Here is a 27,367-nt window from a genome sequence, read left to right on the forward strand (position 1 = left end):
TGTACACATACATGTACACATACATGTACACAGTAGAAAATAAAATTCTTACACATAATTATCATTATTATATCAGTAGCTCATTTCTAAGTTTACAGCTACCACAATTAATACTACTAATAAGATTGTCCAGTAACCACTGGATATTCTGAATACTCCACCACTTGCTGTTGGTTCTGTAATATATACAACAAATAAATTGAATACTGTATTAAAATATGTACTGACTCACTTAATGCACATGTGCGTATTCCAAACACATCCTCTTTTGGCACAGTCCGACTACCACAGCTGGTTACACAAGGAGCACCTAGTCTATTAGTAGTGTCACGATAAAGAGTTGTATCTTCACAAGCAAGACAGTCTGAGTTACGTGATCCATTACACAGGGAACATCCAGAACGACAGGCTATAGAGATACTAACATGTATACAAAAAGCAGTTGGCATTTTTACCTGAACACCTTCCTCTGGAATTAAGATAGGTACTACCATTACAAGTGTTGTTGTTTAACAAACAAGTACTTGTGTCATTTCCATTGAGTCTCCTCCCAGTAGGACAAGTAAGACAGAAGACAGGGTTGTGTGCTACACTACAACTAGCACAGCTGGGATCACACACTACCACAAAATTAGAATACTTGTAAATAAAATAACAAGTTGACTCACAAGGTGGGGGAACTGAATCGTTAGTTGGTGATAACATGTCAAATGTGCTCCTTGCACAAGCATATTCAATGGGTGGACACTTGAGTAGTCCATTGTTCACAGTTCCTCCTCGATAACACCATTCAGTTTGCCCTAAAGATTAAATTATCAGTCATATAAAACACAGCCTGTTTTACCACTAGATTGTTTACATACTATTTATTGTCAGAGAAAATGCAGTCAAATTAGTGCCTTGTATTTGAACACAACGATGAACGACACAGTTAGCAGTAGATGAAGGATTGTTGGGATCACTACTTGCTACACATATGGAATCTGGACCAAAATCTGCTATTAGTCCAGTAGGTGGAGCTATGGTAAGATGTATATTTAGAGTGGCCACAATAAAATAACAACGTAACTAATTCTCATTGGTCTCGTATCAGTGCAAAAACGATCTGGAATAATTACTGTGCAATTATCAAAAAATGCTGCTCTTTGGCAAAATCCCTACAGAAATAGAATAAATTACAATGGATTACGTTGTCATGAAGTGCATTACACAAAATTATGTTTTCTTACCACTGACTGGAAATCGTAAGAACACTGTGACTGAAATAGACAAGTTGGACAAGGGGTACACACGTAAGGGAACTTTGTATCACTGCTACAATTAGCTGTGATAAAACCACATCCTTCATCTAGTAAAAGCATTAAACAAGTTACTCTATTGATGGTTAAACACTTACTAACACCCCATAGGAATTTTTCTTGATTAACTAGTCCAGCAGAATAGTTTACCTCATACCAACCACTGTCTTCAAACAGGCTAAGAGTTACCTGACTAACTACTGTTTCACTGAAAATATACAGAGTTCATAAGATGGAGATAAGACAATACAGCTTTCTCACTTGGCTAGATCATCATATAATCTAGCATTCATTATTTCTGGAAAGAGGACACGAGTCTCCCAGTGGGTGCTAAAGAAGATGAAGCATTCACACCTCTAATATTGAAGACATCCTACACTCACCCTATTGATGATTGGCCCTCATTCTCAAGAAGAGAACCATTTAAAGTTGAGCAGCTGTAATGATCTTGAACAGCTTGAACAACCTGGTACAAAATTTGTGTTATACTGCAACGGATTAAAGCAAACACAATAAAAACCTTTGGAGTAATGACAATCGAAACATTCCTTCCATTAACTGGTAGTTTTGATATGACGTTGGCATGAAATGGAAACCTGAAAATGTACTAGAAAAATTTCAGTGCAACTGTTAATTTCACCATACAGTTTGTGTTTGAAATTGAAAAACAGATCAAGCTATACTACATACCTTCCTAGCAAAAAAGGTGTAAAGACCAGAGCATGAATTGTCTCGTGAATAGCGACATTGTTGATGAACTCTTCACTGAAACTGTCAAATGCCTACAAACAATATGTTACTAAATATAGTACACTAATTGTGACTTACAGTTGGACAGAAATTGACATAACCAATGTAAGGTCTGTTGTTCATTGATGATGCAACAAAACATGGACCAGCATATGCAACTATAGATCCACCTCCACAAGTGTCTGAAAAATAATTTATAGTTCAATGAACACAAGTAAATGCCATGTCTAAACAATAAATTGCTGTATGAGTAACATCACTGTGCAACAATTTTTTGGTTGTGACCCTTGATATCATACTAGCAATTCTTTGAAGACTAAGACTCTTTATCTGTAGATATGATTTAGCTTTTGTATCAAAGCCTGGCATTTTTGCACTTTGCATTCTAATACAACACTCAATTTTTTGCTTCTAGAACTTTCATTATTATACAGTAAAGTATAGTAGGGGTCATGAAGGTTTGTACTTTTCTGCCAAAACATACCATCCAATTCAAAATTTAGCTTGGCAGCATTGGTTAGGCATACCTAAGCCTAAATGTTCCTTTAGAGTGACCATAAATACTTTCAACAAGTTACACTATCTACTATTTTAAAAAAAATCTTTTCTTCTAGCTAACTACAGGTAGCTACAGGTAGCTTACTTGGTCAAGCATCAAACAGTATGGTGGTATTGTTAAAGTAGGGATCACCCTGAAAATTTCATGTGCCGCCCAAAATTCCACCTTTAAAAATCATCCTAGAGATATTTTATGCAATGAAAATCACCTTTATGGAATAGTACTAGTCCTTATAATATATAAAAATATAACAAAACACTTACAGGTGGCCGGGTATAGAATTTTTAAAAATCACCAAAACTTGAATTTTAGTCTGACCACTGTCACAAGAGCCAAACAAAGTAGCACATGGCCACTATTTTACACCACAATAACAAACTCACCAGTGAGATGCACCTTTTGGGGTTCCAACAAGTGTAGACCCTCTGGGCCTTATCTTTTCTTTTTATCTTCAATCAGTCTGTTTGTCTTCTTCATCCAACTAAACCATATCAAGGAGTTAATTTTCCGTATCAACACCTTCTTTCAGCAGCAGATATAGATGCCACAGAATTATTTCAGAGCTGGATTTCAGAAGTGTTTCAGTCCCAGCGCTACTATAAGAGATTAACTAGATACCTGCAAGTTCACGATTGGGATCCCATTTGCGATAGGTTTGCAACCACGCCCATCAATTAAAGATCTATGTGGGCTAATAGTGATAGAGCACAGAGACCACACCTCTTAATAATCTAGTTGTTTACTTACCAGTAAACATGACCTCACCCCTTATTGGTCTAGCTGGCTGCACACCCCTTGGCTGACTTGAGATACTCTAATACAACAGTCACTCTAATACAACAGTCACTCTAATACAACAGTCATGTATGATATTCTAATAGAACAGTCACAAGTTACACTGTAGCTAGCTGTGCTACAACAAAAAACTAAACAAACCAGCATTTTAATTTAAAAGTGATGTAGCCCACTGAGCTATCCTGTAACACCATCATTCATCTCTTATTTCAGTACTTTTTATTATATAGATCCCTACCTCATATTTAAATGAACATTTTATTTAAAAACCCTTAAACCTGCATAGCCCAGAAAACTGGCCCAAATACGCATGCCTTGCAAAAGGCACTGTAAAATTTGGAAGCATCCACCCTATGGCTACGCAATTTATGACATTCTACTTGTGATGTAACAAGGATTAAAATGATACCTAGGATTTTTTAAAAAGATTGCGGCCTTCAAAAGGGCTATGGTGAAAAAAGATGTGAAACTCAAGGTGGCGGCCAAGAAATGGCTGTGATGGTAGGTTAATGGTAAAGATTTTAATAACGACAATTCAGGTGAATTATTTTAATAACGACAATTCAGGTGAATTTGGTGCACCTTGGTCTTGGCACAAAATTCACCTGAATTGTCATTATTAAAATCTTTACCACTAACCTACCATCACAGCCATTTCTTGGCCACTACCTTGGACTATTTCACCATAGCCTTTTTGAGGGCCGCAATCTTTTTTTACAGCTTTGCTGTTTTGGATTAGATTTCACTTCTTTTTGTATTTGTATACCCCAAAGCCGGCCTATGGCTGGCTTTGGGGCTTTTTTAACCTATCTGTTTTTCTTTATCACAGGAAGAAGAAAAAGATGAAGCAGATTTTAAATACTTTAAACCATTTCTGATTTTATCAATAAATGTACAAATTATATATGTGACCGGATTTCACATAACAAGGCTTCCACACACACAAAATCAAACTTACGTTTTTACCAGAAATGGATTGCTGGCCTAATACACTATCATATTCCACACTGTACTTCCTTCAGGACTGGCAAGTCTGGTTTCTGTGGCAGCTTTCTTCCGACCCTGTCAAAGCCACGAGTGGGAGATTAGTGCCATTGAATGGCCATGGCTTTGTGATAATGGTGTGTAGTGAGCTGGGACTTCACAGAGAGCTCGCCAATAGTGTTCTCAGTCAATTCGGAGTGATTTGAGGGCCATGGAGAGCCCAAACTTGGCCTCTGGATTCTAATCATCTCCTTGCTTCATTTTATACCCCTATATTAAGCCCACCCACCGCCCCCACCCTCCCACCCATTACTACCACCTGTGATATTATTACTCGCTCGAGAAAAGCTGCCCAAAACAGGGCTAATTTTGGGTATCAGAAATGTATACACCCACTCAGTGATAGCTAGTAAATAGATGCATACTTGGTGCAAATTTTGTTTGCACAGCTGTAGGCACTGGGAAGTTATTACACAATGATTACTTAAAATCGCCATATCTCCTAACGAAGCTTTGTGCATCGAAGCCGGGTTTTGTCAAATTCAGTCACATATATATAATTACAGAACTCTCTACATGATGGTTTCTTTGTAGCTGAACTCTCTACAAGGTAACTTCTTCTAGCTGATCTCTCTACAGGGCAATTTGTTTGTAGCTGAATTCTCTACAGGGTGATTTCTTTGCAGCTGAACTCTCTACACGGTGGTTTATTTGTAGCTGAACTCTCTACAAGGGTGACTCCTTCTAGCTGAGCTCTCTACACAGTGATCTTTTTGTAGCTGAACTCTCTACAAGGTAACTTCTTCTAGCTGATCTCTCTACAGGGTGAATTGTTTGTAGCTGAACACTGCACAGGATGATTTGTTTGTAGCTGATCTCTATACGGGTTACTTTTTCTAGCTGGTCTCTTCAATTCTCTTCAGGTCACTGCTCTATTAGGATGACTGCTCTATTAGAGTATCTCAATCTCACACTTGCTACACCAAGTTGGATTTCATGTTATAATTCTGTGTCTTTAAGTCTGATTCTTCTACATCATTGAAGTGCTTTTCTAATATGATAACGTCATCTGTACAGCAATTTTCAAAGCATCACTTCAAGTGGTTTTTCTGGTAGGCGTGGCAAGCAGTCGTTTTTTATTAGCTAATCTCGATTGCATAATTAGTTACACACTGTTGGTTTTTTCATTGTATCTTTGTGGTTTTATCTCAATTTCTTTCAAACCACAAAAGGTTTGAGGTTGAATAGTTAACCTGTTCACCCACCGATTTTCAGCTTCTTCCCGTAAGCAGTTTACCCTGTAGGCGTGACAACATGTTGGTGTTATTTTTGTGAATAATCACTCATAACTCTTTGCCTGTTTATCATATTCCAGCCAAAGTTGGTACCGAGATGTGCCTTTATACCCCCCCTTCTGTGTGCCAAATCTCAAGGCAATCGTATATGGCGTTTACATTTTACAGCAGTTTTTGTAGGTGTGTGAAAAGAGGAAGAAAAAACAACAACTAAGAAACTAAGCCAATTTTTGAAGTAGCATATCTCGGGAACGCTTGAAGCAATTTCACTCAAATTTGGTAAGTGGAGTACTGAAGTTGGCGGACATGTCCACAGCAAAAATCGTCTTGTTTCATCAAGACAGCACAGAACTATGGAGATGTGAAAATCGTGTTTTCTTTCTTCCTGTCAATATACTCACGAGTGTTGCACGCCGGCTTCTTGGGTTGCACGATACACTACTGTGTACAATTTTAAATCCTGTTATATATATATATATATATATATATGTAGCAAGACTTTGAGACTGTTGTATAGAAGGGTGTGCCATGATATTATCATTTTTCTTAACAACATTATTAATGGAACATGATATCGATTGTTGTATATGTGCCTCACAGCATCACTAGCAATTGAACTAACTCAAGCTCTCAATGCTCTACAAGCTTGGTTTTATGGGTTTAGAGAAATGACATAGTCATTTTTTGCTTGACCATTTGTGAATAAGCAGGCTGTTTTGACTTTTGTGTGACACTGTGTGTGGCTAACTATTTTTGCACTTTTGGCTTCTTGAATGTCACAAACTACAACACCTTGTTATTACATCATAACTTTATGATACGTCCTTTACAAGGGCCCATGAAAGAGGGACACTCTCAGTATATAAATAATGATTTGCTGATTATCACTTACCATCATTAACAGCAGTAATGTAGTAGAGATAATCTGAATCTACTCCATTCCCATTAGGTTCAGCATGATCTTGTGGAATCAACACATGAGGACCACACATACTAACATTTGGTGAACGAATGTTCTCTCCAAATGGCTCAACAGATAAGGTCCTCTGGAAATAGTTCAAAGCATTCATCACTGGCCCATCATTAGCTTGTAGTCTGGTAAGTACTCCAGCTGAAATGTTGGCAGTGACAAAATAAGGTAAGATGCGGATTGGTTGAAGTGCTTGTCTTTTAGCTCTTCCAGTCCCTCCTACATTGCCACGAAGGATCGGGTAGTTTACCTGTATGGAAAAAAATGTTATCCATTTAGCTTGAAACACTGAGAGAAAATTATTTTGCTCATTATAAGCTAAAATACAGCACAATTTAATTTGCAGTTCGAGTTTTATATTAGCAACTCAATTTACACTCCAAGCGCGCTAGCGCTAAAACAAGACTGACCACGCATATTTACATATTGAATACCTTTCCTGATCCACATTCCCCATAACGACCAACTTCATCTTCATCAAATGTAAGGACTAACACGACATGGTAGTTAAATAACAGTAGTAATACACTGACAACCCAAATCATTGTACTCGTATAATCGGGTCCGCTGTAGATCCTGCTTATAGCGCATGAGCGACAATTACGTAAACAAGTTCCCGTATACTCACATCCATTGTTTCTCGGAAACCTTCAGAACTTAACAGAGGAAAGAATCGCGCAGGGAACAAGTGGGTCGCCTTCTTTAGAGTTTTACACAATGGGAGGCGGAATATTCAGAGTCTGTGGTATGGGCTGTGGTTGTTGTGGAGAAGGCAGGGATTATGGAGGTGAGTCACCCACCACCACGTTGTAGAAAATAAGAACACCACAACAGATTGTATTCTAACTGATTTTGTGATTCCACAATTGATGCGGTGATTCCTGGCGCCAGAATCATTGATTCTCACTTACATGATTATGGCATCAAGCGACAAAATACGGAGAAAAACTAATATTTGCCTGGTTACTAATTTTGATTCTTGGACCCCTTGCTCTGCCCACTTTTAATAAGCACCATTTAGTGTTAGGCCCCTATTTGGTGATTATTAGTTTCTCCTCATCTAGCCTTTCTAATTATTATGATGCGGGTGGGAGGGTATTACCATTATGCCATTATTTTATAATACTAACATACTGATGTACAGACCTTGTCCAAATTGTCTTTCTTACTACAAACATTTCCTTCACCAGCTGATTCTATTTTTCGTGATCTCCAACTGTTTTCAACAGTCAACTGAAAGCCTGCTTTGATGAAGTCGATAGATCACGATTGCAACTGGCACTGCAGAAATTTGCTAAGGAAAGCAACAGTTCTCCTGACGATATATAGCGCATTGTAGCGTTCAACAAAAAATTATAACAGTTTGGTATCACTTGTTCTTCTGAACATGCACAGAGTAAATAATGGCTTACCATGCGGTAGCTTAAGAAGGATGCAGGCGGTGGATGAGAAACTAATCATCACCAAATAAGGGCCTTAAAGTGATTGGGTGTCTAGATCACATGCACCTGTCCACAATATGCTGTCTGAAATTACCCCCTCTTATGTAGTAATTGTTCCTGGCTTTTATTGTACCTGTGACTGCTAGTGCTAGTATAGACACTCATAGCAAGAGTTCATAATATAAAAAAGAGAGGAGAGTGTCCTACTGCAGTATAGCCTGTACAAACAGGAATCTCAAAGTTATGATGCTGTACCTATAGTCACTTACAATGTGTTAGTTGGTCAGGTTTCCACTCAGCATTAAGTTTCAATGACTGTTGTAGTTATGGCTTCAATAAGCAGTTTACTGATGTCATTGTCAACACTCCTTAACACTGTATGTGTTGACATGATATCCTAAAGAAGTCAAAGTTTTACTGTATTACTTTGAGATACCCATTTGTACAGGCTAGTACTGAAGTAGGACACTCTCCTCTCTTTGTATTATGAACTCTTGCTCATAGTGAAGTACTGGACAAGCACAGTAGTCCTATGGCTTCAATCGACAAGTCTTGTGTTCTTGCAAGAAAGTCAACTATACCTACTAAGTAGTGTGTGGTTGGCAATTTTACTTTTTTTATGATGGCTTTACAGCACAAGTGTTGAAGGTCTGTAGGACACCTGGTCCTACAGCCTGTTTAAAGTTGAGACCAAGGGGCTTGGGATAGGTTGTGCACTACGAAGAGCCAGTTAAAAATTAAGCGCAGTAACACTACCTGTTGGAAGTGCTAGACCATAATACGTCAACGATTTACTACAATCACTGTTACCTTTGGCATGAAAACCGTAACTGTCATGCACCATCATCACTATAAGCACCATAAGCTGGGTTTTTTCGATCGAGCCATTGTAAACAACAAACAAAGTAGAACTGAATATGTATCGTGCCCCATCTACTTTTGTACAGAGACTATTGGCTTGCATGAAATTCTTTCAGTGTTTGTGTAATACTATTACGAATTCACGTGGGCTTGTCCTACCCCCTGCCTTGAGACAGCTTGGGTTTTAGTTCCTCCTTGGCAATTGTTCCATGCCATGAGGTGAAGCAATGTGTAATGCCCAGATACAAAGGTTGCCGGGAGAATTGATCACTGACTTTCCTCAAGGTAGTTAGAATTATCTTTACTTAGAAAGTGTCTAAAGTAAGAGAGTGTATTTATATGGGCATTTCTTGAATGCTAGTTACTACATTCGTATTACTGGGAGCTTAGGAGCGTGATATTAGCGTGATACTAGTGGTTCCAACATTTGACTAACTACTTAAACCCAGAGACAATTATAATTTTATTCAAATCCCAGTGAAAATGTCAGGCAACCTAAACCATTACCTGACATTGATATTTTTACATAGTTCGTCATAATAGGGAAATCCTTACAATACATTGATAGAATAGAGTGACTCAACCTATAATAATACAATCATTGTTGTCAAATTGTCACTATAAAAACTCTACAACTTCCTTCTGACATTTTATCAATTGTGGTCAGCCATGCATGATATTTGCCTGACAAATGGCCAATGTCAAGCAGTAATAATTGACTATGACTTAAACCTCAAGTCCCATGTAGGGCTTTTTTCACTGCTACTTAGTGGTTTATTGCATCATCACCTTCAAGCTGTTTATCTTCAAAGGAAGCCATGATGAGTCTAAGTACTTGTGTGCTATTTCAAGTTGTAAACTAAAAGAGCCTGAACAACTCTTAATTAACAATGAACTAAATAACCATATATTTTGTAAGCTCTCTGTGCTGTACTGAGGACCAGAAACAAAGCTATGTTCTTTTAATTCCAGACACTTTGTGACTGCATATTAACTGCTAGCACCTGTTAACATAACCAAGCACAATCCAGGAAATTACTGCTCTCTTTATAAGGAAATGTTTCATTAACAAAGATATAGAACACAGTTATATCCTGAGTGTTACGCTCTTTCGCGCCTCTGACACTTTAAGGTGCATAAAGAAGAACATCTGTTTCTGAATTCCAACTGTCACCAGAATTCCTTATAGGGATGGTTGTGAATTGCATTAATACATTAGCTTGGTTTCTTTGGTTACAACTCCTACTTAGGTAGCTAGTGGCTTTGTGCCATCTATTAGAACACCCTCCAGAACACTCCAAAATTCATCACTGTATCCACGTATTGTTGTTAGTGGATTTAATTCATGCTCAATTTTAGAGAGATTGGCTCATGATTTTATCAAGAAGCCATAACATACCATGGCCATTGAAGCTAATAAACATATACCTCAAATTAGATCCAATTGTTGGTATGCTAAATAAGGCATTGTAGGCTAAAGGAACTCATCAATTGTGTGCTTTGCTAGTTTAAAGCTCCTTTGCATCTTGCAGTGCTCCTCGAACATCTTGTATCCCATATCTGTATTATACATGTGCAATGTATCCCCTCCTATACCTGGGGTTTGTTACTGGGAGAATTTGTCAAGGTATCTATACAGTACCACCAGTACTTTATGTAGCCATTTTCAGTAATATAAATCCCGTAGTCAGGGATTATGTAGATAGGATATGCTTGCTGGTGCGGGTACTTGTAGCCTCAAATCAACGGGTACGGTTTGTGATCTAGAGAAGAAAGGTATTGGTATTTGGCAATTTAGGTATGTAGCCAATCTGTGTGGTATATAATTATGTGGGTTTACCAAGGTTATATTTCTTGAGGCAAATAGTTACTCAATAATGCATGTGAAAATGTGTTCAAGTGCTGTCGTAAAGCAGGTGTTACATAAATGCACCATACAGTTGTACACTCCTGTATGGTACAGAAAATTTAATTTGTTTTTTGTCAAGCAATTTTGAGCAGTAAAACTGTCCATGTGATTGATATAACTCCCAAGTGTAGTAAACTCATTGAGAACAATACTTAGAAACATATGAGAATGAGAGCTACACACTTGTGCTGTGTACACAAAGTTATGAGGTAGAAAACTTAGTAGTTGAGCAAATAAAGCAAGGTCCACAGTGAAACTTTTGTAACTACAACGTAGGCAGCTAATTACTTGCATAATGGCTAATCTTTCCAAATTTTCCATCTTGAAAAATTTTAAATATACACTAATTAATGTGAGCTGTTGTAAGGGAGAAACCTCCCCTCTATACATTCATGCATGAATGGAAATACTTATATATTGCGTAAATTTATGTGGACATTTTTTTGACAGCCGACCAATTGCAGTATGATCCAGAGTTTAAGGGTCCTGTCATCAGTAAAAAGAGGTTAGCCTAGTATATCCTAGTATATCCTAGTATATCCTAGTCCTGTAATCATGTGTTGTAGTTGCCAGAGGGTGGAAACACTTTAGGCGCTACATGAAAATATGCCTAGTTTTGTTTGAAATATTATGTAAACCCCTAGAGTTGCAATACATAACCAGCAAATGGTGGGGATTGTTAGCTCTTTCGATTACACTTCGTGTTAGGATTCAGATTTTAACAGCACTTAACTATTCCACCCACCTGTGTGTTGTTGCTGTGTATCATATTGTGGCTGGCCATACATTATGAACATTAGTTAGGTAACCATTTGTGTGAAAGCAGAAAACAGCTGGTGAAGCCAGGTACATCAAAGCACATATGTATGGTATATTATTTGTTATTAATGGTTATGACACTGTAGTGTGTATCCCACACTAGTAGATATACGTAAGTATGATGTTACTCTGTGGTGACAGCAGTGAGTTTTATAGCATTGGTTGTTCATTGCAACCATGCCTTGGTCTGCACAACATTCCTGATATACGTAGCTGTCTCATCATTTTAGTGAACTTTTTCATATTTTATTGTGTTGTATTTTGCTTCATTGTACGTAGGTGGCCGACAGATGTTCCATGCCTCCTCCTGTTTCTAGTATTTTTAGGCCTCATGTTAGCAGTTGGAATATACTGTAAGTCCTAATACTCCATGTTTTATATGTTAACATCTCTCCTGATATCTGTAGCATGGGTTGAAGGACACCCACAGAGACTGATTAATCCTGTGGATTCTAAAGGTGAGACAGTAAATGTGACTGGATTTTCGAAAAGGTACCTTTTCACACATTTTACATGCCAGCAAACGAAATAATGTAACACTTGACTCCTTATACTGATTAACTTGTTGTTAGCTTCACAATACAGCCAGATATTTTAGTTGCACTCATGGAAAATTTCAGGCAATTACATGCTATGATCAAAAAGTTATGAAACTTCATAGTTCAAAAAATGGGTCAAATTTTGTGTGTGAAAAAGATACCTTTTCACCAGTCTGGTCACAAATATCATTGTTGAGGTATGCATCAATATTGCAATTATGTATACAATGTCTTCCTAAGCTTGTTACTGATGGAAATGGACCTAAATTTCTTGGTTTGAACAAGCAGGCGACTGCTTTTGACAGGTGGATTACTGTATGACTTTCTCTTTAACATTGCCAGAGGTAGCTTTTATACATGGGTGGCCACTTAAGACAGGTTCTACTGTATATTTTTTTAAATTGCTTTATTATTTTAGGACATCTTGTGTTTACTTATATATTATATATTTGCATTAGGACGAATCTGTGGAGTTGACGATGGAGTTGAGTGAGTAATTTTGTTGTGTAACCACACACACACACATACACCGCACGCGCACGCATGCATAGACACATGTGCGCACACTTATCAACACAAAATAGTATAATTGTATATAGTTAAGGCCATTTCTCATACATTGTAGCTGCAGATCTTTAGATAGTATGCATTATCAAGAGCAGTTTTCATAGTTTTATTGTACACTTTATTGATCTGTAGGCACAAGCCTAATCTGCTGTTTTTCGATCTGAGTGAGTGCATCTATGTACAAACCAGCCAAGTCAAGCGGATTTGGGAATCCGATGAAGCCAAACTCTTTGCCTGTCCAACTACACAAGTGAGTATATATATGTACTTCAATGTGATTTTCACAATAGCTTTTGTCTTAGCTGAGAATAGAATGTTAGCTATCTTTTTTCTAAAATGATTGTTAAAGTGCATTTTGTGTTAATCTACTTCCTTATATCAAGACACACGGCAGTGTGTTGTGTGGCCCAAGAAGCTGGCGCGCCACACCGTGAGTATATTTACAGGAAGAAAGTAAATGCAATTTTCACACCTTTGTAGCTTCGTGATTCCTTATCCGATTGAAACCAAAGTTGCTACAGACGTGCCGGCTAGGTAGGGGAGTCCACATTCCAAATTTGAAGGAAATCGCTCCAGCCATTTCCGAGATACGAACGGCCAAACTTTGGGGTTTTTTTTCTTTGTTTTTTTCTTCGTTTCGCACACTTTGCAAAGTCCACCATAAAACACGAACGCGTGCTCAGATTGGGCTGAAATTTGGCACACTTAAAGCGCTCATTAAGGTGAATCTCAGTACCAAGTTTGGTAGGAATCCGATGAATATTCACGGAGTTATGACCGATTATTTGCGTAAAATTAGGTCGAAAGTCTGTCATGCGCACAGGGTAAACCGCTTGAAGGAATGAGCTGAAAATTGCTATGTAGATGGAGTAATTATTGTAGGAGTGCCTTTTTGTGGTTTGAAAGGAATCCAGTTAAAGGCCATCGAGATATGACACAAAACCCAACCTGTGTCAAAATTACGCGATCGATTTTTATGAATAAAACAACTATTAGTTTTCACGCCTACCAGGCAAACCGCTTAGAGCAGTGAGCTGAAAATCGGTGTGTAGCTGGAATAATTATCATAGAAAGTCCTTGAAGTAGTACAGAAGAATCGGAGTACGAACCACTGAGTTATGATTCCAAAGCCAACTACGTCTAGCATATGCGAGATCGAGATACTCTAATAGAACAGTCACTCTAATAGAGCATTCAGCTACATTTATAATTTACTCCATTATAGAATTATATTACATTGCAAGTTATTCTGTAGGGAGTTCAGCTACAACCAAGTCACCCTGTAGTCAGATCAGCTAGAAGAAGGTACCTAATAGAGAGTTCAGCTGCAAACAAATCACCCTGTAGAGAATTCAGCTACAAACAAATTGCCCTGTAGAGAGATCAGCTAGAAGAAGTTACCTTGTAGAGAGTTCAGTTACAAAGAAACCATCGTGTAGAGAGTTCAGCTGCAAACAAATCCCCCAGTAGAAAGTTCCACTATGAACAGATCACCCTGTTGAGAGTTCAGTTAGAAACAAGTCATCCTGTAGAGAGATCAGCTAGAAGAAGTCACCTTGTAGAGAGTTCAGCTACAAAGAAACCACCATGTAAGAGAGTTCAGCTGCAAACAAATCACCTGTAAAGAGTTCAGCTAGAAAGAAGTCACCCTGTAGAGAGATCAGCTAGAAACAAGTCACCCTGTAGAGAGTTCAGCTAGAAGAATTACATTGTAGAGAGGTCAGCTACGAAGAAACTACCATGTAGAGAGTTCAGCTGCAAACAAATCGCCCTGTAGAGAATTCAGCTACAAACAAATCACCCTGTAGAAAGATCAGCTAGAAGAAGTTACCTTGTAGAGAGTTCAGCTACAAACAAGTCATCGGTAAAGAGATCAGCTAGAAGGATCACCTTGTAGAGAGTTCAGCTACAAAGAAATCACCCTGCTTCATCTTTTCTTCTTCCTGTGGTAAAGAAAAAAATGATAGGTTAAAAAGCCCTAAAGCCGGCCATAGGCCAGCTTTGGGGTATACAAATACAAAAAGAAGTGAAATCTAATCCAAAACAGCCAAGCTGTAAAAAAAGAGTGCGGCCCTCAGAAAGGCTATGGTGAAATAAGATGTGAAATCCAAGGTGGCAGCCAAGAAATGGCTGTGATGGTAGGTTAATGGTAAAAATTTTAATAACAACAATTCAGGTGAATTTGGTGCCGCTTGGTCTTGGCACAAAATTCACCTGAATTGTCGTTATTAAAATTTTTACCATTAACCTACCATCACAGCCATTTCTTGGCTGCCACCTTGGATTTCACATCTTTTTTCACCATAGCCTTTCTGAAGGCCGCACTCTTTTTTTACAGCTTGGCTGTTTTGGATTAGATTATATTATCACTTACCCTCCCTCCACTTACCTCCATAAAAGTAGATCCAGTGGTTTTGGCATTTTTTCATGTTACCTATATGCAAAATTTGATGTATGATTAAGTAATAGATACAACATTCCCATGCAGCCCTGAAGTGTCATGAATGGGTGTGTTATCAACTGTTTTATGGTATGGGGCAAATGTGGATCTATGGTGCCCATTTCATGGAAGGACAAAGAAAGCTACATCACTTAGTGTGTTTAATGATCTTGGTGGCTAGCTAATATGTATATTGGTACAGTAGCTGCATAGTTTGCATGAAGGAGCACATGGTGTTGATTTAGTTGTACTGCTTCTCTTTCAGAGCATAGGTGTTGTGGATCTTTATCACAGAGTAATAGTAGCCTCAATGTATTTGCAAATTCATAGTTTGTGTTTGACTTTCCTGTTGTGGCGAAGTGCATCGTTACTTCAGTTGGTGGCCACAGTGTGAAGCCTAAAAGCAAATGTGAATGCTATAGAACAACTTACATATACTTTAGCCACGTGCAGCTGTTCACTTGGCAACTACAGCTGTTCACTTGGCAACTACAGCTGTTCACTTGGCAACTACAGCATAGGCGGTGGAAGAGGGGATGCTGGGGGGGCTCCAGATCCCCCACTATTTTACTGGGGGTGCTGAGCACCCCCAACTCAAAGCTGTATTGTGCAATAGTCATCACGTGAACTGTAAGGTTCCCAGAAATTGGTCAGTCACGATCGAGATACTCTAATAGAGCAATCACCCTAATACAACAGTCAAGCATGTATTAAAATAGATAACATTTTATTGACAGCTAAATTCACCAAAAATTCCCTCAAATTCAATCTCCTGATACCTAATTTTCAAAATTTTCCTGGGGGGGGGGCATGCCCCCAGACCCCCCCCTAGGATTAGCATGCAAAGCATGCTAGGTGTGCTTTACACACTTACTACTACCATCATAAATTTTGGGCACCCCCAACCCTAGCACCCTTCCACCTCCTATGTACAGGTGTTCACTTGGCAAATATGCTGATACCTTTGTAGCCAATGATGGTTGTAACAGTATTTTTATTACAGGTGTGTGTGGACAGCTGTCCTGGCAGAAACCATGTCGCTGTACGTGATAGGCCAGTGTGTGTGGATGGTGTTGATGCAAGAAAGTTCCGCAATGTCACAGATGAAGATTATGACCTTCAAGATGTATGAGCTATATGGTTAAATAGACACTGCACATCTATATGGTAGATAGGGACATAACCACCTGTTGGCATAAGGCAAACTTTATTGTACATGCTGTGGATGATGTTTGGGACAAACAACTGTGATGGCTGTATACATATGTGGGATGGTTGGACAAATGCCCAACCAGGCTATGCCCCTTGTACAGGGAACCTTTCTAATTTTTGTACATCCCTGTACTTCGTGACTAAGCAGTTGTGTATTTTGCTGTAGTTTTGCTCATTTAACATAAAAGTGTATTAAGCCAGACCAACCAAACTCTTTGTCCATATTGTGGAGGGTTTTTTCTACTTCATTAGAGGATGTTTTGTTGTACTCTTTGTGTTGTTACTACAGTAGTGATATCTAGACCTTAGTTTTGTTGAGCACTTGTCTGTATCAATTCAGGCTGGTAACTTTGAACACAAATGACTCATTTGGGTTCGGTAGTTTAAATACATAAATGAAGACCTTATTTTTATATGGCTGGATTAGGACCCGTATATTATATTGTCAATATCGATCCCTTGTGCAGGAGCTTGCTGATCTCGTTTTGGCAGGGAAGTGTGCCCCTTATTATCTTGACAGCAGTGAATGTAAGGAACAAACATGTGTGAGAAGCGAGCGTGTTGTTTATCAGAGTATTTGAATATTCTGGAAGTTTACATGGTGTACATAGCTACGTACTGTACAAGCAGAATTTTTGGCGTGGCATTAAAATTGGGATGCTTACAAAATTGCCAAATTAAAATCTTGCCATCTTTTTTACCAGGCACGAGATCAAGCAAGATACTGTGTTTAGTAAGCTCATCAAGGTGATGTTGAATATGTCAAAAGACAAGTCAAATCTGACCCAAATAAGGTATGTAAGTAACAGCAAGTTATAAATACCTTACCTGTATGGGAAGTAAAGTCTGCACTAGATTTTTGCTTTCAATGTACCTGAAAATTAATTTTAAACCAGTAACAACAGTTATGGATGAAGTGATGGCTTGTTTCTATTTTTATTGCTATATTTCTCTGTTACAAGCAGCTGTCAAGAGCGTCAAGCTACACAAGGATCTAAGTAAGTTAGACTTCAGACCACAGGGGTCTACGTAATTAGAAACCCTTAGGCCCTGTAGTAACACCTTTACGCCATGACACAGGGCTTTCAGGTCACTAAATTATGTAGACCCCTGTGGTCTGAAGTCTAACTATTACTTAGACTTGCATTTGTCAAATCAAACTCTCACCAAATGCAAATTATTAAAATGCCAAATATTCTGCTAACCAAGATTTCTGCTTATACAGAATCAAACTCTTCACTGTATCTGATGGGTGCATGCACAAAGGAGTGTTGTTGTGTTGAGTTATCATTTTGTTGTCTTGTCACTCAGTTTATTATTGAAATATTGAATGTGTGATTTCATTATGTTTGTAGTGGCTGGACGGTGTGTGCCTACTGTTTTTACCTTGGATGAAAAAATAGAAGACCCTATAATATTAGTCAATGATAGTGTTGATCCAGATTTAAAGAAAAAAGGAATTATCTTTAAACTTGAAGCTGAGTATTTGAGAGATATCAGAGATGGAACCTTGTAAGTGTGTGTGTTGTGTGTGTGTATGTGTGTGTTGTGCTGTGTGATATCAAGATTTCTGTCCCAACTTTGTGGGACTTGAGTCTCATCATTGTCTACGACATTATTCTGCAGTTCATGCAAAATGGCTTACAACAATGGAGTAACTTTGCTGTATGGTACATTCTGTTCCACACTAAGCTCTCTTGTAGCATCTTCCAGAGGCTTCAATATTTTCACAAGTTCGTCTATCACTGATGAAGAAACTGAAACACTTGCTTGTAGACCTCTGGGTGAAATGTGCATTGTGCCATGATCATGGTGACGGCTGCTTTTTGCTCCGAGAGATGTTGAAGCATGTAGTATGTACTATTCCATTGTGTTGGGCAGTCTGTGATAAGTTTGCAGACTAGTAATTTTAACTGCATTTACAACTTCTCTGTTGCTTTGGTAGAATGGTGAGAAAATTCTACAATGACCTTGACAGACTTTATCATGTCTATAGTACACCTGGAGACATTTTCAAGCCATCATCATTTCTAGTTGAAGTGCATGACCAAAACAGTGCCTACCACAAGGCGTTAAGCTAAATCCATATTTGAGGCATTATTATCTGTTACTGTAGAAACTGTCAGTTGATCAATGGCATATATAGTCACTGACTATATTCACCCCCGTGTGTCATCCAGAGAAATATTAAACAGCAAGACAAACAGATACCAGCTCAAATCCTGTGTTAAATTATGGCAAAGTAAGAATCCCTTGTTTCTGATGTTCACACATCTGTTGTTAATGCTTCCTCCGCTGCAGTTCTGCTATGGTAACCTTGACCTGAAGAAGTCTTGTGTGATATTTTGTAATGAGGTTCCAAATCCTTTCTTAAACCCTTTATCCTCAACAAAAGAGAACTACGAAAAATCATGGATCAACAGCCCAGCATTCTTTATCAGTGATTTTCTACTACTTGTTTCCAGCTTTGCTTTCTTCTTCACCATTGTATCTGGTATGCATCATGCCCACAAGGTCTTTTAGCTGCCCACTTGTTCTGTTTTTGTGCTTTACTTCAGCATACTTCTTTAGATGAAGTAACTCAGTAAATTAGTGGTGTTTTTCTGTTGATGTTGTTGTTGTTTTTAAAAAACAACAGTTTTGTTACATTCTGTGCATTCCAAGAGTGTACATCCATACCCTGCTTCTTCACACTTTGTAACCATGCAGACTTCTGGACACGTAAGTGTCTATGAAGTCTGTATATTAACTGCATTGTTATACCTACTTGTTCAGAGTATACAGAAAAGTTATAATAGTTAGTTGAAGCACCTGTGAGGAGTACAAAAAGTAGTAGTAGTAGTAGCAGTAGTGTGTGTGCATGTGTGTGTGTGTGTGGTGTGTGTGTGTGGGCAGGCAGTCGGGTGGAGGGTGTATGCATATTACATACCAGTGTACGGTGTGTGAAAACTAGTATAAAAATATTCTTTCTCATTATTGTCCAGGGCAATCACTCTGCTACTCAATGGAAAACAGTTTTTGTTAGATGTAAGTCATGTACCTCTTAATTTTAAGTTTGGTATATTTACGCTTATCAGGTTACCTGTTATTGTAACACTATATGCATAATATACACTATAGTCTTTCAACACAGGTCTTTCATGATTTTGCCGTAGTATGGCCAGGCTTGCTGCTGTAAGTCCTGTAATCACAGCATTACAAATGATATTGTACTGTTCCACTGTTGTTTCTTGTAGTGGAGTTCTCGGGTGTGTTTTTCTATGCATTTTCTATCTATTTCTTCTGAGGTAAGTTGTGAATCACTTGGCTAGATTTTTTTTTAGTTTGAAGGTTTAGTAATATGAAAAGTGTAGAGACTGTATTTATGATGTACTGCATACAGTGTTTATCCTGTTGTTTTCAAGCATAGAAAAGTTTTATTGAATGAATCATAAATGACATTCAATTTTTTTGCAGGTATTGCACAGCCCTCATTGTTTGGGGTGCATTATTTCTAGTTTTTGTGCTATTGTTGGCAAGTAAGTTTGTGTATGTGTTTGTGTATGTATGTTGTATAGTGTGTGTTGTGCATGGTGTGTATGTTTACAAATGGGTACATGGGGTGCAGTAATGTGCAAGTCTACATAACTAGAAATATAATGCCATACTCACTTATCACTCAACACTTGTGACTCAAATAGTCTCACTTAAGAAGATAAAAAGAAGTTGTAAGTCTCTAACTTGCAAGCAATACCTACTCATGTAACACTGAGCTGCAAGATTTGTTCTTAACAAACCATGGCACAGATCCAGTCAACAACACAGTATTACAGATATGCTTAATTACCTTCAATGGCCAAGTTTAAAAAGTAGGAGAAGGAATGCTAGACTTATTTTACTATTCAAGATTGTGAGAAACTTACTGGTGCTACCAAATCGTTGTTTACCTCAGCCAACCCCTGTATCATATACTCGTGCCAATAATCCCCTCAAATTTGCACAGCTGCAATCCAGAATTGACTTATACAAGAGTTCTTTTCTGCCAAGACCAATTATAACTATAACATTGACACAATCTATTGTCAGCTGGCTGTGACCTTTTTTTATTTTTTATTTTTTTGGTCTCACTTTTAAGAACATTATAGATAAGCTAAACAACTTGTGATTTGTAATGCACATTAGCGTGTTGCCCCTGGTGGGCTTTGCTAATTAATTATTAATTAATAAATAAATCATAGCTATGCGTAACCAAGGAGGTATCTTGTGAGACAATGTTGCATTTGAGCGGTACCGTATCCATTTGCCAGACAAAATTTAGACTAAGTGGCAATGAATTAGTAATTTGATGGAGTCACATAAAATATAGGAGCAGGGTATGTGACCAATGCATAGAGCTTATGGCCCTGTATGTGCTGACTTGACAGTTATTATTTTTGCTAGAAAAAAATGGATTGTAAACAACAGATATGTGTTGCTTTTGTAGGTATCTACTAACATCTTAACTATTATCATAGCGTAAAGATGTAAGAGAACACTCAAATGCCATCATTGACTTTCTTACCTTCACATGTGACCTGCAAGTGTAGCTCTCCTTGGCTTAATCTAGTCACACTCAGTTTTGAGTCACAAGTTTAATAGTCATGACTTATAACATTGCACTGTACATAAATATGGTATGCATGTACTGTGTATGGTGGTCCGTACAATTTTTGGGTGGTATTTTATTAGTTGTCTCTCTCATTTCAGTCATGATAGCATCATGGTATCAGTTCGCAGTATTTGTCAGCGATGATGTAGCTGATGACAGCACTGTGGCTGATGATCATGAGATCATTAATGAACTCAATGAGGAACTGGACTGGTGGGAGTATCAAGAGATAGCGTGGCTAATTATTGGTGTGTGGGTGTGTGTACATGTGTGTTGTATCTTGTTTAGTGGTGTTGGGATTGTTATGGAACTTCGGGTTCTGCAGCCTTTCTCCGTAAGACTGGACAATCTTACTAGTCCTGCCCCAAGAGGGTATACCTGCACAAGGTTCAAGTGCACAGACATCCCAGTGCTAGTTCACCGGGTGGCAATAGCTGAGTTTTGCATGGCTGCCGGAAGCTTTGCTTGTGTGTGTGCGTGCGCGTGCGCGTGCGTGTGTGTGTATTTAAGTGTGCATGCGTGCATGTCCGTCCGGTGCACACGCGCGCTTGTGTGTGTAAATGAATAGGGGGGAGCTTATAGTGATCTTGTATGTCCATGTACAGTGTATTTCTGCTTTGCCATTTGTTAATCAGTTCCTCTCTCTTATTTGATATTAGCAATCCTTTCAACCCTCGGATTTGTGCTACTAGTACTGGCAATTATATTCCTGCGTAAGAGAATATGGTTGTCTATCACTCTCATTAAAGTTGCTTCCAAGTAAGTTCATACTGTCAAAAGGAATGAGTGTAATTGTTGAACATAGCTGACCTACATGTGAGCATATTTTCTTTCAGGGCTGTTGGTACAGTACCATCCACCATGTTCTATCCTGTGATCACATGGTTGCTTTTGATAGCTGTCTTTGTCTACTGGGTGTTGGTAGCTGTGTATCCTTGTGAAGTTAACAGTAAAATAGTTGGTATTAATATTAGTAGAGCGACCAAGCAACAAATTTTGATGAAATTGTTCACTTTGTGATAAAAGCACAAAATTTTCTGTGGAAGTTGAGTAAGGTATACTAAGATACGGTGCCACATCTGGATCATTGCCTTAGGGCATGTTTTGAAACTAGGTTATAAGCCCATTTCTAGCTGGTCAGGAAACCATACAAGTGTGTTCAAAAGTCTTTGTTTTTGCTTAAATAGCATGAATGTATCTCATTTTCAGGTGTAATCAGAAAATCTTTCAAAATGTGTTAAAATAATCTGTTTATAAACACTTCTAATGGAGCCAATATTTCACTGCAAAAAGTACAGGTACAATCCGATAGAAAGAGTATATTGCACATCTATGGCTTCATATACCATGACTCTCTGTGCTTCTTAACATGGCTAGCTAATGAATGACCTGGATGGACACCTCTCTTGATCAGCTTTTGGATATCATCATCCCTTGCTTGTATTCAGGTGCAAAGTTTCACTACATTTACTATTGAGCCAGCTCAGAGCACTTTTATAGCTTCCCCAATACATTTTCTATTGATTTAACTTTTCAGGTTCTTTCAACATGATATGATTGGTAATTCTAATGGCACCGTATTTAATATGAAATAGTATGAATTAAGCAAATGTTGTACCAAGTTTGGTGCTTTTATTCAAAAGTGAATGATTTTTTCACTTAGCCGTTATACTATATGCATGTATCATACACTACGATAGTAGTGTATAGTAGGGACCACAAAGGAGTAGGCATGGCTCACCAAACAAAATCACCCAAAACAGCCTCAATTTTCCTTGATGATGATGAGGCAGTATTGGTTACGTAAAACTAAGTCCAAAAAAGCTTTCAGATCAACCCGAAACTTTTTCAACAAGTTGCTATGGAATTTTAAAAATTATTTATTTAGCAGAATTTTCTACTGATTGAGTAACTGACTGACTAATGCCTTCAGACAAGCATAACTTGATGATGACTAAGGCTACGGGCTTGATTTTTTCACTGTTCGACGTCCCTTCAGCCCGACAGGTGCTTTTGGCATACCGCAGTACGCACAATTCATTCTTCATGGACTTACCAGTGTCCTCCTTTGTGCCCCATTCATCTTTGCTGGCAGTGGAAAGTGTCGATTTGGTGGTAGCATGTGATGGCCTCCCTTCGTAACGGAAATCATTTGTATTTTTCATAGTGGCTACTTCGATTGCAGAGGTGCTTTTCAAACAGTTTTTAATTTTGATTCGTACTGCTGTGTAATGGGTTGAACATAGCCAACAACGAAGCATAATGGATACTTCTCTTTCAGACAATAATTTATATAACTGGGGCGTGCGGCACCAATGCAAACCTTTCTTTTAGGTTGCAGTGATGCTTTTCGAACAGTTCTTGATTCATACTGCTGTGTAAGGGGTTGAACATAGCTGACAACAAAGCGTAATGAAAACTTCACTTTTCAGATGATATAGCTGGGGCACACGGTGCCATTTCTATTACGGTATGTGTGGGTTCACCAATCATAATAATATTATTTACAAAAAGTTAACAAACAAGTATTTCAAAAAATTTGGAATTTTCAACTAGAGTAGGGACCATAACACATCGATAAAAAGTCTGAAACAAGCTGGAGTAGTGCACGATATTAAATCACAGTAAAACAATAAGAAGTGTTTATCCCAACTGTACATATCCATTATGGTATCTTGGAGCACAGTAGGGATATAACACCTCTTATTGTTTTATTATGACTTAATATCATACACTACTCCAGCTTGTTTCAGTACTTTTTATCGATGTGCTATAGTCCCTACTCTAGTTGAAAATTCCAAATTTTTTGAAATACCTGTACTGTAATTAGTTATTTGCATTCACCTGAGCCCTCATTTTTCATTAAAAATAACTCTTGTTACATGTGACAGTTATCCAATTATTAAGTAGTACTGTATGGTTATGGTATATTTAAATGCATGGGTATAACAAATTGCAAAACCTGCATTTAAAAGAAGCAGAGATGGATATAATTTCAACAGCAGTGTTGTGGTAGTAGTATGACTGACTGCAGATCAACAACTGTTCTTGGATACGTGGTCCTGGGGTCTGTGGAAGCAATTTTTTAAAAGATACTATTTGTGAAGATGATTTATTGAACTTTTAGTACTTTCTTTGAGTGAAACAAGCTATACCAAGGCCTTTATCTCCATCACTGGGAAGGAGCACGCCTACAGTCCTATTAATTTTGGCATACAGTATCGCTATACCCCAGAAATACCCTTAAAACTCACAGCTTTTGCTGTATTGTGTGGCAAAAAAACATGGTGACAGCTGGAATGTTAGTGATATATGGGTTACCTGTTTCAGTTAACAACTTGGTAGTGTTCCACCTGTCTCTGTACCTCCAAAAAAGTTTGTAGATATAGAAAGTGTAGATATAGAAGAAAGTTGTACCTGTAGCCTCAGGATATAAATCACTTAATAGAACATGTTGTAGCTGCAGTGTGATTGTCAAACTGGAGTGACTTCAGTGAGGAGGCTAAGGACACTGAACAGTTGTGGAGCCAACTTAGCCTAACAAACATACCGCTGTGAATGATTATTTCCAGAAGCTGAAGGTGCAGTTTCCAAACCTATAATAGTGAACTAGATTGCTTTGTAAACCTCATAACGTTTAATAGTCTAGTTACATCTTGTAGAATGTTTATGATTTTATAGAAGTAGCTACAGCAGCTTCAGTGCTGGCAACTTTGCTGGTCTATATACCAGTTCTTGTGTATCAAATTCAAGGGTGTAACAACATAATTTAAGTTTGCTTAGCTTGTGGAACATGTGCTTTCTAGTGAGGGTCTAGGAGCATGGCCCACAAGAAATGTTTGAAACTTAGTAAGGTTGAATTTTGTAACATTTGTGACTACATTTTATTTATGCAAATGACTGCTCTATTAGAGTGTATTAATGGGGAAGTTAAGCCCCCTTCAACATATAATGGGGAAGGGGGGGCTAACCCCTATAGCTCCCCTGGCCGCTATGCCTATGATCAAATTCACAGGGGCCCTGGTGGGATAGTCAATAACAGAACATTCTTAACTGCTCTATTAGAGTATTTTAATGTAAGGATGATTTAGCGGAAGGATCCAATAATGCTACAAAGAAGCAACCTTTATCAGACACTTTCATTGGTTTTTCCTGCTTTCCATCCCCATCCCATTCCTGTTTTTCTAGAATTCTACTAACCCCATTTAGTAAGAGCGTTTCAGGTGTACAAACAAAGTCGTTTGGAGAGAGAGCACATGTTCACCCCTGGTATTACTGGTTTTGGTCAGGAGCTCAGGTGAAATGCAAAACATTTATAGTAGTAGACTATCAACAAGAGTATATAATAGCAACCAGGAGTATCAAACGGGTGTATTACCCCATGATTAATGATTGTGTGAAGTAACACGGATATTTCAGTAATTATTCGTTTATATTGTCATTAAGGGTTGCTGTATTAAGCCCAATTCTGTTTCTAAACCAAGTGAAAACATGATAGTGTTAAAGGGAAATGAAGTTCTGACACTGCCCAAGTGGATCCCTGAAAGCGTGTTGCAACACACTCATTTGTAAAACCATTGTTTTAGCAAGCTGGAGTTATCTTGGGTCCTTACTACACTTTCGTGTACAATAACTGTTGAATACTGGTTGAATAACACGGAAAACTGGTGAACAAAGACCCCGTTGCCACATATGCATTTCAAATTACCATTTCACGTAAATGAGCAATTACTAAATATCCGTGTTATTTTACGCAATCATTAATCACAGGCTAATACATGATTCAACACTCTTGGCTGGTATTATATACTCTTGCTATCAACCATACACCAGGTATTACTTTATTTATTTAGTGTATTATGGTATACAAACTGTACAATAAAAAATTAAGTTTTGTTTGGGAGTACATCACCACACCTTTCCTTGACACAAGACCATACCAGATGTTTAGTCACCTCATCTGATCCAGATTTTATTGAAGCATTTAATGATTCACTCAGTCTGGATGATATTGATTATCTGAAAAGGTTCTACAACATGTCCTTTACAAACAATAGTGATTGTAATCTTGTAGGGGTAAGTGAATATTGGAATTGTTGTGTTCTTAGCATCTAACTGTTCCATCTTTTTTTTTTGTATGATAGAATTTTACAAATGGCTCTATTTCCCTTATAACTGAGACTGGTAGAATGGTGACAGCCAAGTGTGTGTTTGAAGAATTTCATACTGATGAGTAAGTTGGTACTGTACATGATAGCCAAAGTTATTCCACTATTGTGTATTTCTTGTATGTAGTTTTCTAAATAATATACAATTGTTCCACGTGTTTGGCCTGTTCTGGTTGAGTAACTTTATACTGGCTCTTGGAGAGTGTGTTTTGGCTGGAGCATTTGCTACTTATTACTGGACTTTTAAAAAGGAGGTTTGTACTTGTGTGGTCTCCTTTTACTGTTTTTGGATATGAACTTCATTCATTAGAATGTGCCATCATTCTCAGTTTTCACTGCACTAGTGAGGACCCTAATGTGAGTATATGTTTAGTATCATATGATTGTATAACTTCCCTGGTATATACTGTAAACAAAGTTTTATGCACAAGTTTCATGTATAGGTAAGCCCACAAAAAATAGTTTTTGCTTTAGTGAAAGATATCTTGTTCACAATTATTCTTATTTTACTCAATTCGTTGTACATGCCACATTAGCTGTATAAGCTAAGTCAGTGGCAGAATATAGTTTTTGTGTTCTTTTCAGTTATCACTCTGGCTCACTGGCGTTTGGCTCACTCATCATTGCCATTGTACAGTTCATTCGATTCATACTAAGCCAGATCCAGAAGCTGTTACAGAAGAAGAAAGAGGCTTTGGTTATTCGGATTATATTGTGTCTCTTCCAATGCTGTTTCTGGTGCCTGGAGAAAATCCTTCGCTACGTTAGTCGCCAGGCTTACATAGAGGTAAAATGAGATGATTTAAACTACAAGACTTTTGGTGAAATTTCATGTATCTTTCATTAGATTGCCATGTATGGAAGTGACTTCTGTGAAGCAACTTGTAGAGTGGCCAATTTGTTGCTAAGAAACATCCTGAGAACGGCTGTCAAGGATAACATTGTCCAGCTCCTGTTGTTCCTAGGAAAACTCTGTATAGTTGGTGTAGTTGGTACGTCATATGATCATGTGCTACTATTGCTTTGTATGCGTAGGGTTGGGGGGGAGTGGCCAACCTTGTTTTCATCTCCTCCTGTGTCACTTTTGGTACCATTAGTGACTAAATACAGTTAGTAGCTAAACAAGCTAAGT

At 38.1% G+C, this 27,367-nt stretch overlaps 2 protein-coding genes across 2 annotated transcripts in view; one reads left to right on the forward strand and one right to left on the reverse strand.

The window, feature by feature from the left end:
- LOC136265789 (leishmanolysin homolog) lies at window positions 1–7,362 on the reverse strand. Its single transcript, XM_066060704.1, has 15 exons — window positions 7,086–7,362; window positions 6,574–6,901; window positions 2,127–2,230; window positions 1,989–2,080; window positions 1,819–1,894; window positions 1,682–1,764; window positions 1,560–1,628; window positions 1,397–1,506; window positions 1,230–1,348; window positions 1,070–1,157; window positions 864–1,019; window positions 669–800; window positions 456–620; window positions 233–409; window positions 1–176 (listed from the first exon to the last, which is right to left on the reverse strand). Exons 1-15 carry the CDS (start codon window positions 7,194–7,196, stop codon window positions 73–75), a joined length of 1,914 nt encoding a protein of 637 aa, XP_065916776.1. The 5' UTR covers window positions 7,197–7,362; the 3' UTR covers window positions 1–72.
- The window catches only part of LOC136265787 (choline transporter-like protein 2), a 25,209-nt gene continuing 5,090 nt past the window's right edge, over window positions 7,249–27,367 (forward strand). The window contains exons 1-22 of the mRNA XM_066060703.1: window positions 7,249–7,438; window positions 11,314–11,368; window positions 11,962–12,035; window positions 12,090–12,140; window positions 12,680–12,710; window positions 12,921–13,038; window positions 16,232–16,354; window positions 16,908–16,968; window positions 17,796–17,952; window positions 19,425–19,467; window positions 19,574–19,614; window positions 19,677–19,727; window positions 19,897–19,958; window positions 21,166–21,315; window positions 21,727–21,826; window positions 21,904–21,996; window positions 26,011–26,143; window positions 26,212–26,300; window positions 26,363–26,489; window positions 26,546–26,592; window positions 26,821–27,022; window positions 27,083–27,227. Of these exons, the coding sequence (XP_065916775.1) occupies window positions 7,369–7,438; window positions 11,314–11,368; window positions 11,962–12,035; window positions 12,090–12,140; window positions 12,680–12,710; window positions 12,921–13,038; window positions 16,232–16,354; window positions 16,908–16,968; window positions 17,796–17,952; window positions 19,425–19,467; window positions 19,574–19,614; window positions 19,677–19,727; window positions 19,897–19,958; window positions 21,166–21,315; window positions 21,727–21,826; window positions 21,904–21,996; window positions 26,011–26,143; window positions 26,212–26,300; window positions 26,363–26,489; window positions 26,546–26,592; window positions 26,821–27,022; window positions 27,083–27,227 (2,023 nt within the window). The 5' untranslated portion in view covers window positions 7,249–7,368. The remainder of the gene's footprint in view (window positions 7,439–11,313; window positions 11,369–11,961; window positions 12,036–12,089; window positions 12,141–12,679; window positions 12,711–12,920; window positions 13,039–16,231; window positions 16,355–16,907; window positions 16,969–17,795; window positions 17,953–19,424; window positions 19,468–19,573; window positions 19,615–19,676; window positions 19,728–19,896; window positions 19,959–21,165; window positions 21,316–21,726; window positions 21,827–21,903; window positions 21,997–26,010; window positions 26,144–26,211; window positions 26,301–26,362; window positions 26,490–26,545; window positions 26,593–26,820; window positions 27,023–27,082; window positions 27,228–27,367) is intronic.

This window comes from Dysidea avara, chromosome 9 (assembly GCF_963678975.1).
Source record: "Dysidea avara chromosome 9, odDysAvar1.4, whole genome shotgun sequence".
Taxonomy (NCBI): Eukaryota; Metazoa; Porifera; class Demospongiae; order Dictyoceratida; family Dysideidae; genus Dysidea; species Dysidea avara.

Coding starts and splice junctions, on each gene's coding strand:
- LOC136265789 (XM_066060704.1), bottom strand. CDS start 7,196: ATGATTTGGGTTGTCAGTGTATTACTACTGTTATTTAACTACCATGTC. Junction 1,895..1,988: donor ACACCTTTTTTGCTAGGAAG/GTATGTAGTATA, acceptor GTACATTTTCAG/GTTTCCATTTCATGCCAACG. Junction 621..668: donor CGATTCAGTTCCCCCACCTT/GTGAGTCAACTT, acceptor ATTTTGTGGTAG/TGTGTGATCCCAGCTGTGCT.